This window comes from Panthera onca, chromosome C1, assembly GCF_046562875.1.
Source record: "Panthera onca isolate mPanOnc1 chromosome C1, mPanOnc1 haplotype 2, whole genome shotgun sequence".
Classification (NCBI taxonomy): domain Eukaryota; kingdom Metazoa; phylum Chordata; class Mammalia; order Carnivora; family Felidae; genus Panthera; species Panthera onca.
This window is the reverse complement of record NC_138346.1, coordinates 98,043,410-98,064,500: the sequence shown is the minus strand read 5'-3', so window position 1 is coordinate 98,064,500 and position 21,091 is coordinate 98,043,410. Positions and strand designations below refer to the sequence as shown.

At 35.4% G+C, this 21,091-nt stretch overlaps 1 protein-coding gene across 1 annotated transcript in view; it reads left to right on the top strand.

Moving 5' to 3' along the window:
• The first annotated feature begins 802 nt into the window (after nucleotides 1-802).
• SLC35F5 (solute carrier family 35 member F5) overlaps nucleotides 803-21,091 on the top strand; it is a 36,657-nt gene continuing 16,368 nt past the window's right edge. The window contains exons 1-10 of the mRNA XM_060622503.3: nucleotides 803-1,094; nucleotides 1,973-2,063; nucleotides 2,212-2,353; nucleotides 6,012-6,155; nucleotides 8,972-9,034; nucleotides 10,964-11,045; nucleotides 11,831-12,021; nucleotides 17,175-17,256; nucleotides 17,862-17,949; nucleotides 19,685-19,749. Coding sequence (XP_060478486.1) covers nucleotides 1,055-1,094; nucleotides 1,973-2,063; nucleotides 2,212-2,353; nucleotides 6,012-6,155; nucleotides 8,972-9,034; nucleotides 10,964-11,045; nucleotides 11,831-12,021; nucleotides 17,175-17,256; nucleotides 17,862-17,949; nucleotides 19,685-19,749 — 988 coding nt within the window. The 5' untranslated portion in view covers nucleotides 803-1,054. The remainder of the gene's footprint in view (nucleotides 1,095-1,972; nucleotides 2,064-2,211; nucleotides 2,354-6,011; nucleotides 6,156-8,971; nucleotides 9,035-10,963; nucleotides 11,046-11,830; nucleotides 12,022-17,174; nucleotides 17,257-17,861; nucleotides 17,950-19,684; nucleotides 19,750-21,091) is intronic.

Here is a 21,091-nt window from a genome sequence, read left to right as displayed (position 1 = left end):
CACTGGTGGTGGATAACTCCAGTTAAATTACAGAACCCTTTAGTCTTGTTTTTCTTTTCTAAATACAAATTAGGACGTTGGTCAAGCATTTTTTATGGGATAGTCAAAAGATAGTTAAGAAAAAAATCTATACAGCTTACTATTTACATTTGTGGAGTTCCATGAGCCATGAATTGATCTAAGCCCTTCACATTTGTAAACTAATGTAATCCTGGCTTCCATATGTATGTATGTGTGTGTGTGTGTGTGTGTGTGTGTGTGTGTGTATACACACAAGTGTGCAGATATACATAAACAGATGAGGCAGGTGCCATCATTTTCTCATCATATGAGAAAACTGAGAGCCAAGGAGGTGAAGTAGCTTTCCCCTAGGGACACAGCTTCTACCTCCGAGAACTGGGATCTAGTTTTACACACAAAAGGTTCCAGAAAGCAAAAGTTCTGCCAAGCAACTTTGCTTTTAGGTCCTCTCCAACTCTAGGAAACGGAGCTGCTAGCTTTGGTTCTAGGGCGGGGCCATGTGGAGCCTCGGCCACCTCCCTCGTCCTTTATTCTGCCCCAGCCACCCACGCCCGCTTCCCTCTTCTTCCACCACACCCTGCTTTACTTCTTCTATCTGCGCTCCTCCCCAGCGTCACGGACCGGTCTTCGAGCTCCGCGCCCTTGCAGCCTGTAGTACTCCGCTCCAAGCAGCCAAGTCACCTTGGAGACGCGCCCACGCGCGGTGGGCCGTCGCGCCGCCGTGACGTAACCTCAGCGCCGCAGCCATCGGGCTGGGGGGGCGGGGCGCCGGGGCAGGCTTGGCCGGCTGGGGGCGTGGCCGGGGTCCAGCTTCGGGCCTCCGCGGCCATCGCTGCCTGCGCGGTCCCTTCCCCTCGCCCACTCCCGCCCTTCTGGGCCGAGTGGGGCTGGGCGGCGTCCGCAGCCTCGCCCCGAGGGACACCGCGGCTTCAGGTGCTGGGCCTCCAGCGCAGCGCAATGTCAGGCGCCGCGACAGCTCTGTGAGTCCGAGGCCGCGGCGCTGGGCGGCGGCGGGTCCGGGCCGAGGCCGCTCATGGTGCCGCCACGACACCATCGCGGGGCAGGAAGGCCAGGTAGGCAGGCAGGGGAGGGCCGCGAAATCAACCTGCGCCCAAACCGGCACCGAGTGTCCACGAACGGCCCCACCCCCAGCTGTTGGTGGCGGTCGGAGCGCCCTGGCCGAAATGGTACTGGTCTCCGAGGGGCGGCGTGAGGGGAAGGCTGACAGGGGCGTGTGAGCCTGGTGAGGACTCAGGCACTAGTGGGAGCTGCTCGAGCGCCGCCTCCGGGCTTTTTCTCACTCCCTGAGGAGGCGTCACCGGCTTAACTTTTGTTTTTTTTTTTCCCTCAAAGGAAGAGGATTCCCTTTAACAGCTGTTTCCTCACTCGTCTCGTGAATTTCTCTTTGGATCTAAAGAAACTAGATGCGGTGACAGGCAGGGGTGGGTGCGGGAGCGTAGAGTATCCTCCCCTTCTACCACGTGAGGCGTTTGGAAACGTGCCCTCAAGACTCAAAACAAATCACTTCCTCTCAAATAATCAAACTCCCCTGCCCAGAGACAGGGGACCGAGAAGACGCTCAGAAACAGGCGCGAGTCTAGACATTGCCCCCTGTGGTGGATTCCTCTGTAGGGAGAGGCGAATGGAGTTGTGTATTTACGAAACTTGGAGGAGCTATTTACCAGTCGTTAACTATTGTTAAATACTGCCGTTTGTTGAATACTGGCCTTTTTTTTTTTTTTTTTTTCTGTACTGTGTACGTTTCTGAATATAATTTGAAATATACAGTGAATACCATTAGAGGCTAGAGAATAGTGTCAATTGTATTTAACACACTTAGGTATTTTTCTTTTCATTTGTTCATTTTGAATTTTAAGAGTAAAAAAGATGTGATGAACCTTATTTTGAGTCGTTGATGTTTTCGTAATCATCATTTTATGGTTGTTTTTAGGTGCGCTGAGTTCTTTACCTCCTTTTAGACTCAGATCTGCCAAGTTTTCAGGCATTGCTGTTGAAGATCTCAGAAAGGCCTTCAAAGTAAGGTAAATCCAACTTTTAATTTACCGTGTGACCTTCAAACTGAACCTTAGCTAACCAGTGATGTTTATGTTTCTCTTACGCGAATTTCTCATTTTCTATGGTTATTTTTCGAAACCTTCTCTAATGGGATCTGTATTTTCTACAAAACAGACTGCAGATGGTGTGCGTATTTATCATGAACCGGATGAATTCCCAGAGCAGTGGTTTCACTCAGCGCAGGAGAATGGCTCTTGGGATTGTTATTCTCCTACTTGTTGATGTGATATGGGTCGCATCCTCAGAACTTACTTCGGTATGTAATTCTTGTGTAGGAATGATGTTGCATTCTAGTAATGCTGCTGTCAATCTGCAGTATCTCTCTAATCATTTCTATCTCTCGAGCTTACTTCAAGCAGTATTTTGGGGGCGCCTGGGTGGCTCAGTCCTTTAAGCATCCAACTTCGTCTCGGGTCATGATCTCACGGTTTGGGAGTTCCAGCCCCGCTTCCGGCTCTGTGCTGACATTTTGGAGCCTGGAGCCTGCTTCAGATTCGGGGTCACCCTCTTTCTCTGCCCCTGCCCTGCTCATGCTCTGTCTCTCTCTCCTTCAAAAATAAAATAAACATAAAAATATATTTTTTTAAAGAAACAGTATTTTGAACGTTGAATTACTTATATTCTTTGATAAGTGAATTCGTGTCAATTCAAGTTGAAACAAAAGATACTCTTTTTTGTATCTTAGAGTTTTCATCTGTCTTCTAGAAGAGTTATTTAAAAAAAAAAAGAGTATGTGCATGTTTTCTTAATATTTGAGTATGTGTCTGCTGTTTTCTTGTAAATTCAGGGTTTTTGCTGTTCTTTATAAATACTATTTTCTAGTGGAACAAGTATCTAGGATGCAAAACCATTTGTCACCATTTAGTGGATAGTAAGAATGCTTTTGGACAAATGAGTGAAAGTGATCAGAGTTTTCATTATTGTGCATATGCATGAGTGCATGCAGTTACACATTTGCCGATTCAAACATTGTAAAATACATGGTACACAGCGCATTCAGTTAAATTTTATTTTGCCTTTATCAGAGTACTCGTGATAGTAATGTGTTATTTTGAGTGCACAAAGTAGTTTTTCTTTCTAATTATATATGTAGTTATTTTTATTTGTTTAGTTAATCTCTATAAAAAGACATGCTTTTTATAAAGAAGCTTCACTTTCAGAAATTACTTTTCAACTTACATGTTGCAGTCTTAAGGCTAATATACAAAAGGAAACTAGCATTTATAAAATGAACTTAAATGTGAAAAAAAGCAGTTTGATACTGCTGGTCATCTCACATCATAGCTAAGTAAATAATTGATATTGACATTGTAGCCAATGAATAAATAAATTTTTAGCTGTTTTGGAAGTAGGCTCTGGAATACAACAGCCATTTATTTTTCACTCTTCTATAACTTTTTTTTTTTTTTTAGATTAACATTCTGTAGTTTAACCACAAAGAAATCTCTTTAATGTTGACAGGGAAATAAGCCTATCTTTAAAAATTTATTTTAGTTTTAAATAAATGGTTTTATTTTTATTTATCTGGTAATAAAATTTAGGACAGAAGAGGACCTGATCAAATTATAATTTAAGCAATTCCAATCTATTGATAAGAGAACATTTTATAATTTTGTTATCCAAGAGCATATATGATGTGTCTAATTTTTCAGCCAAATATGCTCATTAAACTTTTGAGATATATTGTGTATTTCAACAAGAAAATCAATCTTTGTATTATAAAAACTTTCTAACATCTACAAAGTAGAGAGAATGGTATAATGGATCTTCATATACCTAACAACTATCAAATTTTGCCAGTCTTCTCTTATCAACCTCCCAGACATGTTTTCCTGGACTATTTTAAAGCACATTCTAGCCACTTATCCTTTCACCTATAAATTTTTTCATATTCACCTCAAACTGAAAGGTCCTAATTTTTAAAAATATGATCACTCTGCCATTAACATATCTAACAAAATTATAATTTCTTAAAATCATCTGGTTCCTGATCCATATTCAAATTGCTTTTAATTCACTTTTGTTCCTTAACTGTACTCTCCCACCCCTGCCTTTTTTAAAAATCATGCTATAAATTTGTCGGAAAAGCTGGATCATTTTTCCTATAGGATATATCACATTCTGGGTATCACAACAAGACTGCCATTAGCCTGGGTGACTCAGACAACAAACATTTATTTCTCACATCTGTGGCCTGGAGAGCTCAAGATCAAGGCACTGGCAGATGCAGTGTCTGGTGAGGATATGCTTCCTGGACCTTAGGTGGCAGTGTTCTCACTGTGTCCTCTCAAGGCAGAAAGGGCAGCATTCTGTGGTGTCTTTATAAGGCACTAATTCCATCCATGAGGGTTCTGTCCTTAGTTATCTCCAAAAGCCTCACCTCCAAATACCGTCACATTTAGGGGTTAGGATTTTAACATATGAACTTGGGGAAGACATACATATTCACTTCATAACACACATTCCAAATTTTGCTGATTGTTTCCTTGAGGTGTCATTTAACTTGCTCCTCCTTTTCTCTTACTTCCTGTAAAATGGTACTTAGGTTAAGTCTTGATTTGATTCAGGTTCAGTTTTTTGGGAAAAATACCTTGGTGGAACTGGGTACTTCCCATGATAACACATGAGTCACAAATGGCTGCAAGTCTTACTTTGGGTGATGCCAACTTTGGCACTATAAAATTTCTTACCAACCTTTAGGTAGTAGTCAGTTATCCATATGATTATTCTCTTGATGGACTATTTCATTTAGGGGTTGTAAAATGATGATTTTTCTAAGGGTCATTACTTCTGCATTTCTTAGCTGGAATTCTTTACGGAGAGCTTTCTGTAACTACTATGTGGTTATCCTGAAACATGGTTCATATAGGAAGGGTTGAATAAATCTTGATTCTTTTCTTTTGTTCATTTTAGAGTAATGTTGCTTAGCAACTTCCATTAGTAACCATAGAGTATCATTATACATTCATGGATTTTTGTATATTTACTGTGTTTCAGACAGTTGTAGTTACTCCGTTTTATGCTTAAACTGTCCTATCTTTGACCAGTGGGGGCCCCTTCAAATTGACTCTACTGTCCTTTCAGTATGATCCTATTAATCTTTAACATCCTATTTGTTTTCTGGTGCAAGATGCCCCAGGCTCATCTGGTACTTTTCCTGCTCCATACTTGGATTTGGTCATTTCTTTAAGAACCCATGGTTTCTTTTAGTGCAAGATAATACAGATTACCATCAGGATTCTATAGGTGCTTACTCCTCCTGGGTCATTTTTTCCAGGCCTTTCAGTATACATAACTAGGAATATTTTTTTAGGAAACAAGAAAATCATGAGTTCTAAGTTAAATGAAGGTGACAGGTTTTATATAATTTCCTAACAATATTAAACTTCATGCAATTTTATTCATACACTGTTCTGCTTTATTACCTTCCTTTATGCTGTTTCCTCTGGGCTATTATTCAGTCCCCCACACTCAGCTCAAGAATAGCTTCTCTTAGGAAACTTCCATAATCCTCAAAATGGTCTGTCTCCCTTTGGTAATTCCATGGTACCTGTATACCCCTATTGTGGTACTTAACACATTATGCTGTTCTTTTCATAAATATATGAAAAGAAAGGCTGTCTTATTTTTCCTTAGCCTTTAGCACAAGTATTCTTTCTTGCATAGTAGGTTTTTGATGAATGTTGAACAGAACATTTTTTTTGGAAGTTGTTGCTGTTTTGTTTGGGAATATTCTTTGTATACAAGCAAATACAATATTTAGAAATGGGTATAAAATATTTTCATAATCCTTTTTGATTTTCTGTTTCACTTGAACTTCTAGAGTTAAAAATCATGTAATAGGCTTATTTTATTAGAGATAAGTAATAAGGTTTAAAGTCATTTCATAGTTTCTGTAAATTTTTCCTCTACAGTATGTTTTTACTCAGTACAACAAGCCGTTCTTCAGCACCTTTGCAAAAACATCTATGTTTGTTCTATACCTTTTGGGCTTTATTATTTGGAAGCCATGGAGACAACAGTGTACAAGAGGATTTCGAGGAAAGCATGCTGCTTTTGTAAGTTTTAAATTTTAAGTGCTTGTTGGAGAGGGGATTTATTTTTTCAAAGTGTAAAGTTAGTAGTGTCTCAAAGGACTGTCAAATTTCAAGTTGTTAAAATGAATGAAGATAACATAAGAGAAACCGACTTTTGTCCAAAATTTTAAATTCTTCTTCTAATCAACCTGGTATCAAAATATCTTATGAGAAATCAAAGGTGCATAATCACTTTCTTGCTGTTACCTCATAACATCCTTTGAGTTGTTAAAAATTATTGAGCTGGCCCAAAGCAATTAATGTGGAGATGAAGATGAAAGTGAGGAGTAAGAAGAATATCTGGAGTCTTTGGTCATTTGCACACTGGTTGAATAGCATCTAATTAGTGGTAAAGTTGATTGTAGAAATGAAGTAATTCAAGGTTTTATTTATTGAAATGAGAATAGCATATTTAGACCATGTTTCAGATGTTTGGCTAACCAAATTATATTCTTTCATTGATAATCAGCACATAATGTGCTGATTCATAGAGTTGAGAGAAATAGCAGTTTATATAGTGATGTATCTTCCTTGTAGAAGTAGACACTGAATTTTTGAGAGTGAAGAATATTAAACTGCCTCTTACATTCTCTTCTTTTTCCCATCTTTCCTTTTCTCTTCTTTTAAAATTGTGATAGAATATGCATAACATCAGATTTACCATTTTAGCCCCTTTTCTCCCCCCCCTTTTTTATTGTAGTTAGATATAGATGGCATAAAATTTACAATTTTAACCATTTTTAAATGTATAGTGGCATAGAGACACTTTGGTGGCTCAGCTGGTTGAACGTCCCACTTTGGCTTAGGTCATGATCTCAGTTTGTGGATTCGAGCCCTGCATCAGGCTCATTGCTGTCAGCACGGAGTCTGCTTCAGATCCTCTGTTCCTGCTCTCTCTCTGCCCCTCCCCTCATTCTCTCTCTCTCTCTCTCTCCCCCAAAAATAAATTAAAAAATAAAAATAAATGTATAGTGTCATATAATGAACATTTTAAATGCTCGGTGGCATTAAATATATTCTCTTTGCTGTGCAGCCATCACCACTATCCATCTCCAGAACTTCTTCATTATCCCGAACAGAAACTCTATCCATTAAATAATAACTAACTCCCATTCCCCACTCTTTCCAAATACTTTCTTTCTCTTTTATTTTTTTGGTGTGTGTTATTTTTTGTGCATTAGACTAGTATTATTTATTGTCTTTTCTAATGAACACGTTCTATTTTTTACTTTGCAAAGGTAATGTACATTATAGAAATGTGTATACATTGTAGTATTACATGTAGGAATATGTTATGTGTATATAATACATGCACATTATTGAAAATTTAGAAAATACGGAGGGACAAAAAGAAGAAAATAAGTAATTCCAACATTCACAGAATAACCCCAGAGTATTTTGGCATATATCCTGCCATTCTTTTTCATGTATTTTCATTTTATATTTTATAAATTGGAATTGTACCATTATGTCCTGTTTTACAACTGGCTTTCTGTTCTTAGTGGTATATCATGAGCAATAATGTAGTATTCCTAGAACATTTTTTAATGTTTTTTTTTATAGTAGTGATGAATGTTTATTGTTGAAGACAAATTATGGTAATAAGAAGAACAAGAATAGTCTGTCCATAATCTCACCATTCTAACAGCACTATATATATTTGATACTTTCTAGAGCTGTGTATTTATGTGCATATATTTAAAATTATAGTAGAAATAAGTTTAATATCATTGTCTAACCTGATTTTGCCTTTCATGTAACAATATATCATAAATACTTTTCCAGGCCAATAAATAAACGTTTCTTATTATCTTTTCTATTTTATTTAACTGTTCCTTGATAATTAGGTTGTTTTCACTTTCTCTTTTGATGTAAATAAATAGGAATATTTTTTATACACATCTGTAGTTATTTACTTAGGATAAATTTTGCAAAGCCTAATTGCTGGATAAAAAACTAATGCCATTTTTCAGGCTTTTGCTTCTTACTACTAAATTACTGTCTATATTTCATATCACTGTTAGCAATGCATGCGATTGAATCCTTACCAAACCCCAACATTTATTAATTTGACAGGTGAACAGTTATACTTTGTTTAATCTGCCTGCTTTTGGTAGCTTTTTCTTTTATTTGTTGTGTAATAGAATTCTTTTTGAGTTGTCTATACCTTGTTTATTTTTCTACATTGACTCCTTCTTATTGACTTATAAGAATTCTTTTAAGAGCCTGGGCTTTGGTGTTTGAATCTTGTTCTGTCATTTGCTTATTGCTGACCTTGAGCAAGTTATTTAACTTCTTCAGACTTTAAGCAGAGATAATAGGGTAGCTGTGGGTATGAATAAAAGTATGCTTCTGCAGCAGTAGCCCAGAGTTCTCCCAAGTGCAGTCCAGGCCCTGAGATCCATTTAGGGCGTTCTTGGTGTTAATACTGTTATCAGTGTAACACTAAGATGTTTTTTGTCTTTTTCACTAACCCACTTGTCCTTTCCCTGCCAATCTGAAATGTTATAATAGTATTGTGAAAAGGTTGTAAGTTTTGTATTTAGACTGACTTGAATTTTAATCCTGGCTCTGTCACTTAGATGAAATCTCTCAGCTTCAGTTTCTTCATCAGTAAAATGAAATTGATAATACCTACCTTGATGATTGAATACTTGGCATTAGCTGCTATTTTTATTAATAATTATACTCTTAAAGGTCTACTCTGGATTCTTGATTCTGTTCCTTTGAGCTGTGAATGACAGCAGCCTTACTTTATAACATGAGTTTAATCATATTTTATGTCCCATTATCTGTAGTTTGAAGATGCTGAAGGGTACTTTGCTGCTTGCACAACAGATACAACTATGAATAGTTCTTTGGTAAGTGCTTTTTTTCTCATCAGAAGTGGAATGGGTGGAATTGAGCCGTGACAGGAAGGACTGAAATAGCTTTATAGCACCACTATATTAAGATATAGATATATCTTAAAACTGGGTGCCTTCCATAAGAATTATAACTTAGTACTTTGTTTCCTGGGACCTAGAAGTAAGCAATTCCACCTTCTAAAGAGAGAGGGGAAGAGTATATTGGTTATGGAGTGAAAATACTAAGGGACAGTCCTTTGTCCTTTGTTTCTTGCTAACTTTGTCACTTTGTGTTCATTATTATTATTATCACTTAGAAACAAATATATTTGCTGGACACTGACAATATATAAGCAGATTATTTATTCCACAAATTTTTATACAAATTTTAAGAGCACTTAATATTTGTTAAGCACTTGTTCTAGGCTCTAGAGATATAGCTTATGTTCTAGTGTGTGAGAGTGTGTGTTTTGGGAGGGGGAAAGAGATAATAAGTGAACCAGTAAAGTAATTAACATATTCACTTATTTTAAGCATTTATAATCTAGTTGGAGAGAAAGTATGTAGAAATCTGGGTTTTTGTAGATCATTGTTAAGGCCCTTCTGTAAAATGTATTGGTCCAAATGTGGCATTCTATCTTATAAAAATTTTAATGTTACTCTAAAGTTTAACACCAGTTTATAAAGTACTAGTGTGGTGACTTTATTATTGTTTGCCTTTTTGAACTGTAGTTGTATGCAGGATAGGCTACCAGATGCTCTAAAGAATTTATGAAGCTTAGAGAAAATGTCATTTCTTTTGTCTGGGATCTTTAAAATCAGCAAGGTTAATATCAGTTGCCTCTATCAGCGTAGAAGAAAGAGTTGAGGTGGCAGACTATTCTTATAACTACTCTTCTACTGATTTTTGCTGTTATCTGTGAGATGGATATGTCAACATTTTCTAGACCAAATGCTGTAATGAAAAGTTTAGTGAATGAAGAGACTATGTCTTTTTTAAGACCCTGTTGCCTCTTCATTTACTGAATATTTTTCATTGGCAGAGTTCTATGCCAAGAGCTAAAGGGAAATTAAATTAAAACATTTTCTGTTAATTTAAGAAACAGCCTAGTTAAAGAATTGTGCCTTAAATATAGATCATTTAAAGAACATTTGTAAAAACAGAAGAATTCAGAACCATTTAAAAACATAGACCTTTAATGCATGGTTAGATAAACCTGGTAGTTCTGTTGTCTACCACTTGATTATTTTATATCTCGGCTTCTATAAAAGTATTTTTTTAATGTTTATTTATTTATTTTGTGAGTGAGAGGAGTGAGTGGGGTGGGGAGAGGCAGAGAGAGCTAGAGAGAAAGAATCCTGAGCAGGCTCAGCCTGGAGCCCAACTCTGGGTTTGATCCCACAACTGTGAGATTATGCCCTGAGCTGAAATCAAGAATCAGATGCTCAACCACCTGAGCCACCCAGGTGCGCCAAGTTTTTTTAAATACCATTTTATGAGGTTGTTATGAGGACTAATGGGAAATATATGATATTTACACATTATATACTTGATTATCTCTTTATTGTCTGCCTTCCCCTTTAACCTACATGATCATTGATGACAGAGACTTTGTCTTCTTTCACTTTTATAGCCCCGTGATCTATAACGGTTTCTGACATAGTAGAAATTTAGCATGTATTTGTTAAAAGAATACATGAAAAGGAATAGGAGATAATCTGTTAGCTTGAGAAAGGGGTCTGTTTTTATAACATTTAAAGGCTAAATATCGTAATGTACCAATGCTGTTCCAATATACTTTGGAAAATTCTCTGTAAATATGGTGGTGAACAGCTGTGTTTTGAGCGGTATATATGACTATATACTCTCATCTTAAATTTTAGACAATATATCAACTATTATATTTGCTGTTTATATTTGTTCCTGTTTTTCTTGCATTCTAGAGTGAACCTTTGTATGTTCCTGTGAAATTTCATGATATTCCAAGTGAAAAACCTGAGAACACAAACATTGATACTGAAAAAAGTAAGCAAAATTTAGAATTTTATAACTTAGAAATGGGAAGAAATTTTAGTTTCATTTAAACCATCCCCAAACTTAGTGATTTTGTGGGTTGACTAGGATCACCTGGCATTTCTTCTTTTCCATGTGGTGTTGGCTTGGCCTGTAGTCTTCCAGAAGTTTTGTCTAGAAGGTTTTATTAATTCAACTAGAAATAATTTAAAAATATCAGAAATCTGTATGGTTTTGTTATATATATATTTTCAAATGGACAGTGTCCTCTTCAGCCATGCCACTAAACACCCCTAATAGCAAATTATAAGAGTTTCTTGTATCTGTGAATGGTGCAAAAAATGTCAGCTTCAGTGTAAGACAGTGTTTATCCATAATACTCTCTTGCAAAGAGTGAACCTCTAGAGGAGTGTTCCGCATGCTTGACCAGGAAAATAGTTCTCGTAAATTGGGTATCTATGAGGAAAAATCCAAGAAAAGTTATACAATAAATGCTAAAATAATAACCATACTATAATCCTGGCCAGGCAATATATGTACATAATTGCAGAACCCTTGTTTGAATATTTGGTCTCATTTTAAAGCCTTTAAAACATTTTTATAGATGAAAACCGTCTTCCTGTTAATTCTTTGAGTAGAGCTGCTCCAGGTAATAATATAACTGGTTTTCTTTGCTGTCCAAGTCTGATCATATATGGATTAAAGAATACACATTTATCAGTTAATTAAAATTTATGGGTTTTGTTGGATGTGAGGGGAGACATTTAATGATTTTGTATTATACTTTTCCTTTTAAGCTCCCAAAAAGTCTCGTGTAAGGTTCAGTAATATCATGGAGATTCGACAGCTTCCATCAAGCCATGCATTGGAAGCCAAGCTGTCTCGCATGTCACATCCTACTGTGAAAGAACAAGAATCCTTACTCAAAACTGTAGGGAAACTTACTGCAACTCAAGTAGCAAAAATTAGCTTTTTTTTTTGCTTTGTGGTAGGTCTTCTCTTTATTATATGTTTAGAACTTGAATTTTAAGACAGTGTACATACCAACAGAGTGCTATTTAAGTGTAATACTGTTAGTTTGCTTAATCGTGACTTTAAACTCAGCTATCTGGCATCATTGGGGAATTTGAGTATCAGAGTCAATAATTGCTTGCCATACCTCAGAGAATTCGGTAATTACTATAACATTATAGCTACTTCTGTATATATTTGGAATTTGACATTGCTTCAGGGTCAGAATAATTAATAGTTATTTTATACTATGATGTATACAAGGGCTAATAAATACCCAGATAAGAGTTTACTGTATGCATTGATTTTGTCAAAAAAGTGGTTTGGTGGTTGTATAATAAATTCATGTAAATGTGGTCATATATTTTAGCAACTACTCATAGTAAACATTTCTACAGAATTTTTTGTAGTATTGTTGATAGCTTCTTTATTATATTAATATAGAAACTGAAAAATGTGCTTAAGATTTCATGATAGAACAATCTTGTAGCAAATACTCTTTTTGAATAAGCTGGGATTACTTGTCTGAGTTAGTGAAAACTCTGGAGTTTAGAATTTAATAATGAATTTCATTGCTCTTTGCTGTGTATGTCATTGGAAGCAGCCTAATCCAAGGTTCTTTAGTATGAGCCTATAAGATTTAAGTTTATATTGAACTTTTTTAAACACTAGATAATGCATGCTAATGTCAATATCATTAGCCTGATTATAAGATTTTTTTACTTCCCAGTTTTGCCTCATCGCGTAGCCCACTTTTTTCTATCCTCTTCCTGGATAACATCTAATTGAGTGTTACTTTGATTAATATATTCAGCAGTGCAAATCAGAAAATCTTTGTGAGTGATGATAATTACATATATACTAAAAAGCTCATACATTTGGATTATGCTGTTAATATGGATTTCCAAATGTTTGCTTATTTTAAAAGAATGTAAGGCAAGAGTAAGATTTATTAATTATATGTTACCTAATTTTCAAATGAGACTTGAGGTGGAGAATAATAAAAGTGTCTATATAGTAAAAGTTAAACCTGAGTGGCTCAGTTGGTTAAATGTCCAACTCTTGATTTTGCCTCAGGTCACTATCTCACACTTCATGAGACTGGGCCTCACACTGGGCTCTGTGCTGACATCATGGAGCCTGCTTGGGATTCTCTCTCTCTGTCTCTCTGCCCCTCCCTTGCTCATGGTCTCTCTCAGAATAAATATATAAACTTTAAAAAAAAAGAGGGAAAGATAAGAGCCAGATTAAATGGGTAGTGTGTGTGTGTGTGTGTGTGTGTGTGTGTGTGTGTGTGTGTGTGTGTCTGTTTGTGGGGGGAGCTAGTTGTGGAATAGGATGATTATATCAGGAACTTCAATTTAAAGGAAGAAAGCTACTTCAAATGAGCACACAGTTTATCCCTAGGCAAATTGGTAAAAGGAAAGGCAAATAGGAAAACCTCATGAATTACACAACTTATTGCCTATTAAAAAGAAATACTGTATTTCCCTTCTTTGGATAAAGCAATTTTCCAACTCACGACTCTGAGAGAATGTATTACATAGATTAAATACATTACATAGGTACTATTCCATGTAGCAGGTTTATATACAGATAGATATGTGCATATAAAAAGCCTTTTAAAAATGGTGATGAAATATATGTGCTATACATTTGCTATTTTAACCTTTTTTTTTTTTTCATTTTAACCATTTTTAAGTGTATATAGCTTTAGTGGCATTAAGTATGTTCACATCGTTGTACAACCACCACCATCTATCAACAGAACATTTTTCATTGTGTAAAACTGAAATTCTATGTCCATTAAATAAGTCCCCTTTATTATCTTCCCCAGCCTCTGACAACCACCATTCTACTTTCTGTCACTATGAATTTGACCACTCTTAAGTACCTTGTATGAATGGAATCATATACTGTTTTTCCTTTTATGACTGGCTTACCTCAGCATAAAGTCTTCAAGGTTCATCCTCATAGCATGTGTCAGAACTTTCTTCCTTTTAATTTTTTTTTAAGTTTATTTGTTTTGAGAGAGAGAGAGAGAGAGAATGCACACACGCCTGGGGGAAGGGCAGAGAGAGAAGGGCAGAGAGAGGATCCCAAGCAGGCCTCCACACTGTCAGTGTGGAGCCCAAGGCAGAGTTTGAACTCAGGAACCATGAAATCATCACCTGAGCCGAAATCAAGAGTTGGATGCTTAACTGACTGAGCCACCCAGGTACCCCAGAACATTCTTCCTTTTAAAGGATGAATACTATTTCATTGTATGGATATACCATGTTTTGTTTATTTATCCGTTGATCTGCATTTGGGTGGTTTCCACTTTTGGTAGTCTTTAAAATAAAATTAAAATAAAATAAAATAAAATAAAATAAAATAAAACAAAACCTAAATAAGTTACAAGCCTAGAAAGCTATGTTAGTATTTAATAAAGACACTTCTATAGAAAGAATAATAAAGCTTTTTGGAAACCTTATTTAAGAGAGTGATAAGCTTTGATAAGGTTTAGAGCAGTGCTATTCAATACAAATATAATACGAGCCTGAAATGTGGTTGTCCTATGTATTTTTGAATTTTCTACAATTAGAAAAAAATTAAAAAAAAATTTAAAATGTTTATTTATTTTTGAGAGAGAGAAAGAGAGAGACAGACAGACAAAGCATGAGCTGGGGAGGGGCAGAGAGAGAGGGAGACACAGAATCCGAAGCAGGCTCCAGGCTGTCACCTGTTAGCACAGAGCCCAATGTGGGGCTTGAACCTACAAACCCTGAGATCATGACGTGAGCTGAAGTTGGATGCTTAACTGACTGAGCCACCCAGGCACCCCCCAAATTTTTTAAATGATATTTTAAAAATTTTTTAAAGAGAAATCAAGTTAAGAGAAACAAGTAAAGTTAATTTTAATACTATATTTTTATTTAATGCACCATGTATAAAATATTTTAACATGTTATCAGTGTAAGAATTGAGATAGTTTATATTCTTTTTCTGTACTAAAATCTTCTAAGCATTTCAATTTCATTTAAATTTCTATTTTTATTTAAGTTTCTATTTCTTTTCAACTTCAGTTTTTCAGTTTTAGTTGCAAAACATTTCAGTTCAGGCTAGCTACTTTTCAGTTCCTCAGTAGCTACATGTGGCTAGTGGCTAATGTACAGTGCAGGACAGAAGGAGTTAGTGATTACTGTATTTGCCAGTCCACCTTGAATGTCTTTTGTCTCATGAGGACTTGTGGTCTTTTGATTTTTCTCTGTAGGATATAATTTGGGTCATATAGTACTTATCTAGAGTACCTTTTATGATAATTTTAAAATAACTTATCACTCATGAAATAATGAAATATATGACTTATTTGTGATAGATTATTAGTAAGTGGTTGTCCTCAACTCTGGAATAATAAAGTGAAACACTGTAAGGTTAATTTTTATTGGAGGGTAATTGAGATGAATCTTCTTTTGTGATAAGAGTGCGTTGGGTTTGAAAGCCAGAGAATGGGGAGAGGTGAAGAATAGGAAGGTCTTTCTAGGAAGAGTTTATGTATAACTCATGATGAATTCTTAGGAGTTTTGAATGGCTGCTACCTAAGTGATCTGTTTTTATTTCTGTATCTTGTATTAGCAGAGACAGTGAGATTGTTTGGAAAATGAGTATTTATGTGTTAAAGTGGTAAGGAAAGTGGGTCCAGAAAGCTAATGATCACCCTGTAAGTTTTATCAAGGTTCTTGCAGACAGATCTCCAAAAGATAATTAAGAGTAGAATCTTACTTTTCTAGCATTGAACCACAAGCAGATTGTGGCTTTTATTGCCATATATGTTTGATACTGTTCATCTTAGCAATTGCTACCTCATTTTCTCGTTTAGAAAGTCAAGTGAAATTATCTAGGGAGTCAGAGAACTACAGATGGTGTCAGAATCACTTTGCTATAGTTTTAATCTGGCTTTCACTTTGAGTACAGTGTAGACTACATGAATCTACTAGACTCAGCTATCTGCTGCCTTCTAGCAGTGGTCTAAGATATGCCTTTGTTGCTTCGCTGAAATGTGTATGCTAATAATTATAGTACTCACGTAACTAAAAGTTCTGAGAGAGATCAAGAGATGTACCTTTCTTAAGAGGACATTCGTTCTTCAGTGGAATATGAATGTCTAAGTAACAGTGATGCCAAAAACAGAGAGGAGTTAATTGACTTTGATCCAGCAGTCTGCTTCTTAGTATATATATTAGTGACACTCATGCACATATGTACCCGGAGGCATGCACTAGAATGTTCATAGTATCATTGCTTGAAATAGTCAAAAAATATCCATTAACAGAAAAATGGATGAGTTGTGATAATAGGCATTAGGATATCTAATAGGAGTGAAAATAAATGAATTTTGGAACACCTGCCCCCAACACACACATCAGGCTTCATAAAAAGAAGTCTTACTTCTTATTCCTTAAATTAGGCACAGTATTGAGGATATAAGAATCTCCTAGCCTGGATGAGCCTAAGAGAAGAAAAAAAAATCCTCAAACTGGAAAACTTCCTTAAATTATATCCAGTTATGAGAACTCTTTGTATTGTGTCTCCAAACTGAGTATCAGAGAAATAATCATAATTAGCTAGCAAATTCACATTTTTTTATTGGACTTTTTTAGATTTCCAAAATGAATGTCTTTTTATCTATCAGTCTACCTAGTTGGTAGCTACCTTGATCCATCCCCATAGGCATCATCTCGTTGAGTAGATTTCTCATCATGCTGTATTTATCTGTACATATTTTAATATTGGAGAATTTCCCCAAATTCAAATTTGATTTAGATAAACTTTAATAGAATGCTAGAAGTGTTTGGATAAAGCAAATTTTAAAGTTGATACTCAGTTTTACCCTCATTAAAAAAAAAAACTTGAATACTAATTTTAATGAGCTATTGTTAATTTCTTAAGGGAAGTTGAATAGCAACGATCTTAGATCTAATTGTAAATGCCCTCTTTTTTGAGCTTGTGATTTTTCAATAGAAAGCAATTTTTAAAGGCTCTTATGATAAAATATTTAGGGGGAGAAAAAAAAAGGAGGGTCCTATAAACTGTGACAGATGTAAGCATGTCATTCAATTGGGTTCACTTTGTTTTCTTTGTCTTTAGTGGTTTCTGGCAAATTTGTCATATCAAGAAGCACTTTCGGACACACAGGTTGCTATAGTTAATATCTTGTCCTCAACCTCTGGTAAGAAATTTGTCTTCAAAATTTACATTATAACTTGAAACCTTTTTCTGTTATATGTGTATGTACATATACACACATTTTTATCTTATTACAAATTACATTCATTCTAATAATGCACATTAGTGTGTTGTAACTACATAAATGTTTGTAGTTTTATGCTGTGGCCTTGTACTGTTTACATTCCTTCGACTATGTTATGGCATTTTTTATATAACAACATATTAAAGTTTGATGGGCTGTTTTTTTTGTATTGTAGTTGTCATTCCTTTCACATATTCTTTCTGAAGATCTTTTTCTGGACCCTTTGGCTAAATGTAATTGCTTTTTTCAGAACCATAATTTACCCAATGAAAGATGTTTTATTTTAAAAATTGAATCACCTTCCAAATCTGGGAGAGAAAAAGTATTTTTGAAGCTGTAAAAATAACTTGAGCACACATGCTTGATTATGATGAGGTCATAATGTTACTCTGAATGCTCAATTTAACTCTTATTAGTTTAAAATAAGTAGGGTTATACTTAATCTGTATTGTTGAAATAAACATGATTTAGTTTAAAGGCTGCTTTCCACAGTATTAAAGCTGATGTATCTTTTTTCCCTGCAGGACTTTTTACCTTAATTCTTGCTGCAGTGTTTCCAAGTAACAGTGGAGATAGATTTACTCTTTCTAAACTACTAGCTGTAATTTTAAGGTAAGAATGTAACATAATAGCTAGTTAATTCTGCTTAAAAATATAATGTTTAAAATTTTTCTGTTAGTGACATAGGATAGTTTATATTATACTATGGCAAAGCAAGATGAGGATGAAAGAAGGGTTTATGTGGATATCATGCTATGCAGCCTTGGATCAGGTCCTTCTTTAGTTTTCTAAATGGTCCTGGGGAGAGTAACTGGAGGGAGGGACCCCAAAGCAGCTTTGGTTCCCATTCAAGTGAGGACAGACAGTATACTACTGTGTATTGTACTGATGTTTACATTTAACTTAATGTGGCACCTTAATCCTTATCACCTCCTAAGTTCCTGTTTCCTTCTCCTAAAACAAGTTCCTCTTTCTGTTTTGGTTTTGGGTTTTATATCTCCTACTTCTAATAATCAAACGTGCAGTCTTCTCTGATTATTTCATCCTCACATGATCTTTCAGTTGTTTTCTGTATAAACCATCTGGCAGTTTTGAATTAGTGTGTAACATCAGTATTGTCAATAGCTGTATTTAAATCTTTTATGTAACTTTGTGTATGTTTGTCTTGTCTTTTCTATGGGTTATAAACCTTTAAAGGCCAGAGCCTTGTTTGCTGCTTATTTGTGCCGCCTGCAGTGTAGCGTAGGGCTTTGCTTACTGACAGTACTCAACAAAGATGTATTGGTTTGATAAAGCTGTTGTCTTTATGAGAAAAAATCAGAAATCAGAGAAGAAAGTTGAATGATTTAATGAAGAGAGTAGTGTTTCTTAGCTGTCAGAGCTGGGTTTGAGTCAGAGCTTTGTTCTTTTTTCCTGTCAGTTTCCTTAAGCTCTCTGAGATAGTTTCCTAGGTGAGAACATGATGATCGTATTAGCCTCGTTTGAAAGTTTGGAGCCAGTGTATATAAAAAGCAATTATCACAGGGACTGAGGTACTTGGTAGTCACATACGTGGTAGCTCTTATTACGGTGTGTTTTTCTCTTTTAGCCATAACCGTGGTAGTTTTCAGGGGTAGGCCGGTTGACCCAACTAATTTATTATTTAGATGTTATGCCCACTAGAAGTTTATTATATTGCATTCATGATTAGCTAATGTTTTAGCTAAACCTATTCTTGTGTTAGGGGAATACAATATATTTGTATTGGGGAAGTAAATGAAGTTTAATTCGGTTGAATTTTTTGTCAATTTATAATTAATTTAATTGTTCAAATATTTAAGTATGGTTTTATTGTTAATTTAGGTTTTACCAATAGGCAGCATTTGTGCTACCGTTAGGTTTGTATGGGTATACTGTATGCATATCTTCAAAAACAAGTTTGGAAGAGGCTGAAAAGTTAGTTACTTCTTAACCAAAAGCAGTAGGTAGCATAGGAGGTAAGAATACTTACCTAGAAGCAGGCTACCGATAGATTCAGTCCTATCTGTGTGATTTTGGTCAAGTTACTTCATATGTTTGTGTGTGAGTTTTCTCATGTGTAAAATGGTAATGGTAACAACAGTAATACCTTTATTATAAAGTAATTTGTACATTTTGCAAGAATTAAATGATTTAAATACAAGTATAGCATTTACACTGTCCTGTTATTGTTAAATATTATTAATTAAATCACTAAGTTCTTTGACAGTTTAAGTTTTGCTCAGTTTTGAGCATAGTTTTGATTACTTGTAAATAATTTTTATCTTCATTACTAGCCCTTTTAAGGAATGTATTATTTTGCTTATTAGTAATGCTCTTACTCTCACAGCATTGGAGGTGTTGTGCTGGTTAATTTGTCAGGGTCTGAAAAATCTGCTGGAAGAGATACAATAGGTAAGTAAGTACTTGACTCTGCATTCTTTCTGTTACAGTATACAAGACAGTTTGTACATATCAGTGTTTATGTCCTTGTGTGCATGTATGTGCATGTGCACACACACACACAGAGGGTGGGCACTAATGGGGCCTTTTTTTTTTTTAACGTTTTTTTGGAAATCATGTAAAAAAATTAAAAAATAGTTAATAGAATTCTCATATAGCCATCACTCAGATTCTCCGCTGTGTACATAGCTTCAGTATAGTTATAAAAATCAGGAATTAACATTGATTATAATTTAGTTAATTTGTATATCCTTTTCATATTTCACCATGTTTCCCATGAATGTTCTTTTTCTGGTCCAGCATCACTTGTTGCACTTAGTTGTCATGTCTCCTTAGTTTCCTTTAATCTAGAACTGTACCTCAGTCTTTTTTTTTTTTTTTTTTTCTTTTATAACCTTAACACTTTGAAAAGGATACTGTCCAGTTGTTTTGTGGTATGTTCCTCACTCTTGGTTTGTCTGATACTTCCTTATGGTTAAATTTATGTTGTGTATTTTTGATTAGAATGCCATGGAAGTGATATTGGAAGTGTCCTGATCGGTAAATCATATTAGATTCTGGCACATGGTGTTGTCCCATTAGTAGTGACTAATTTTAAGGTAGTGCCTGCCAGGATGCTCCAGTGTCAAGTTACTAACTTTTTTCTTTGCAACTAGTAAGCATCTTGTAGGGAGATACTTTGAGACTACGCACATACCATGTTTCTATTATACTTGCACCCACTAATTTTGTGGTTCACTCATGATTCTTGCCTGAAACATTTAGTGCTATGGTGAACACTCAGTTTCGATCTATTGTTTAGACTGAACAAAAACAAAGATAGTAGAACCCAGTTTTATGGCTTCCTTCTGGATACTTTGTTTAGATATTTGAAATTCATTGAATGGAACACTGCTTTCTAAACTATCCCTGGTTATTGCCCAGGCATAGTTCATGCCTTGAACTGCTTATGTCTTTCTCACCCTTGAACTGATAGCTATGCCTTGAACTATATCATTTCTTACCCAGAGCAGCTTTGTATATGTAAAACGATATATGTATTTGTTGTGTATGTGTGAGGTTTTATTGATAGACTTTTTTTGCTTTCTTAAAAAAGTTAAATTTTTAAAAAATAGATTCAATAAAACATTGGAATTTGGGATAATTAATTGAAGTATTAAATGTGGTCACTTGGCAGACAGCACATTAATTTAGCTGTTTTTAAAACTTAGTTAAATGTCTTTGAGAATGAGTTAATATTAAAGAGAATCAGCATTTATTATGCCCGTACTATACGCCATGTATTAGATATTTT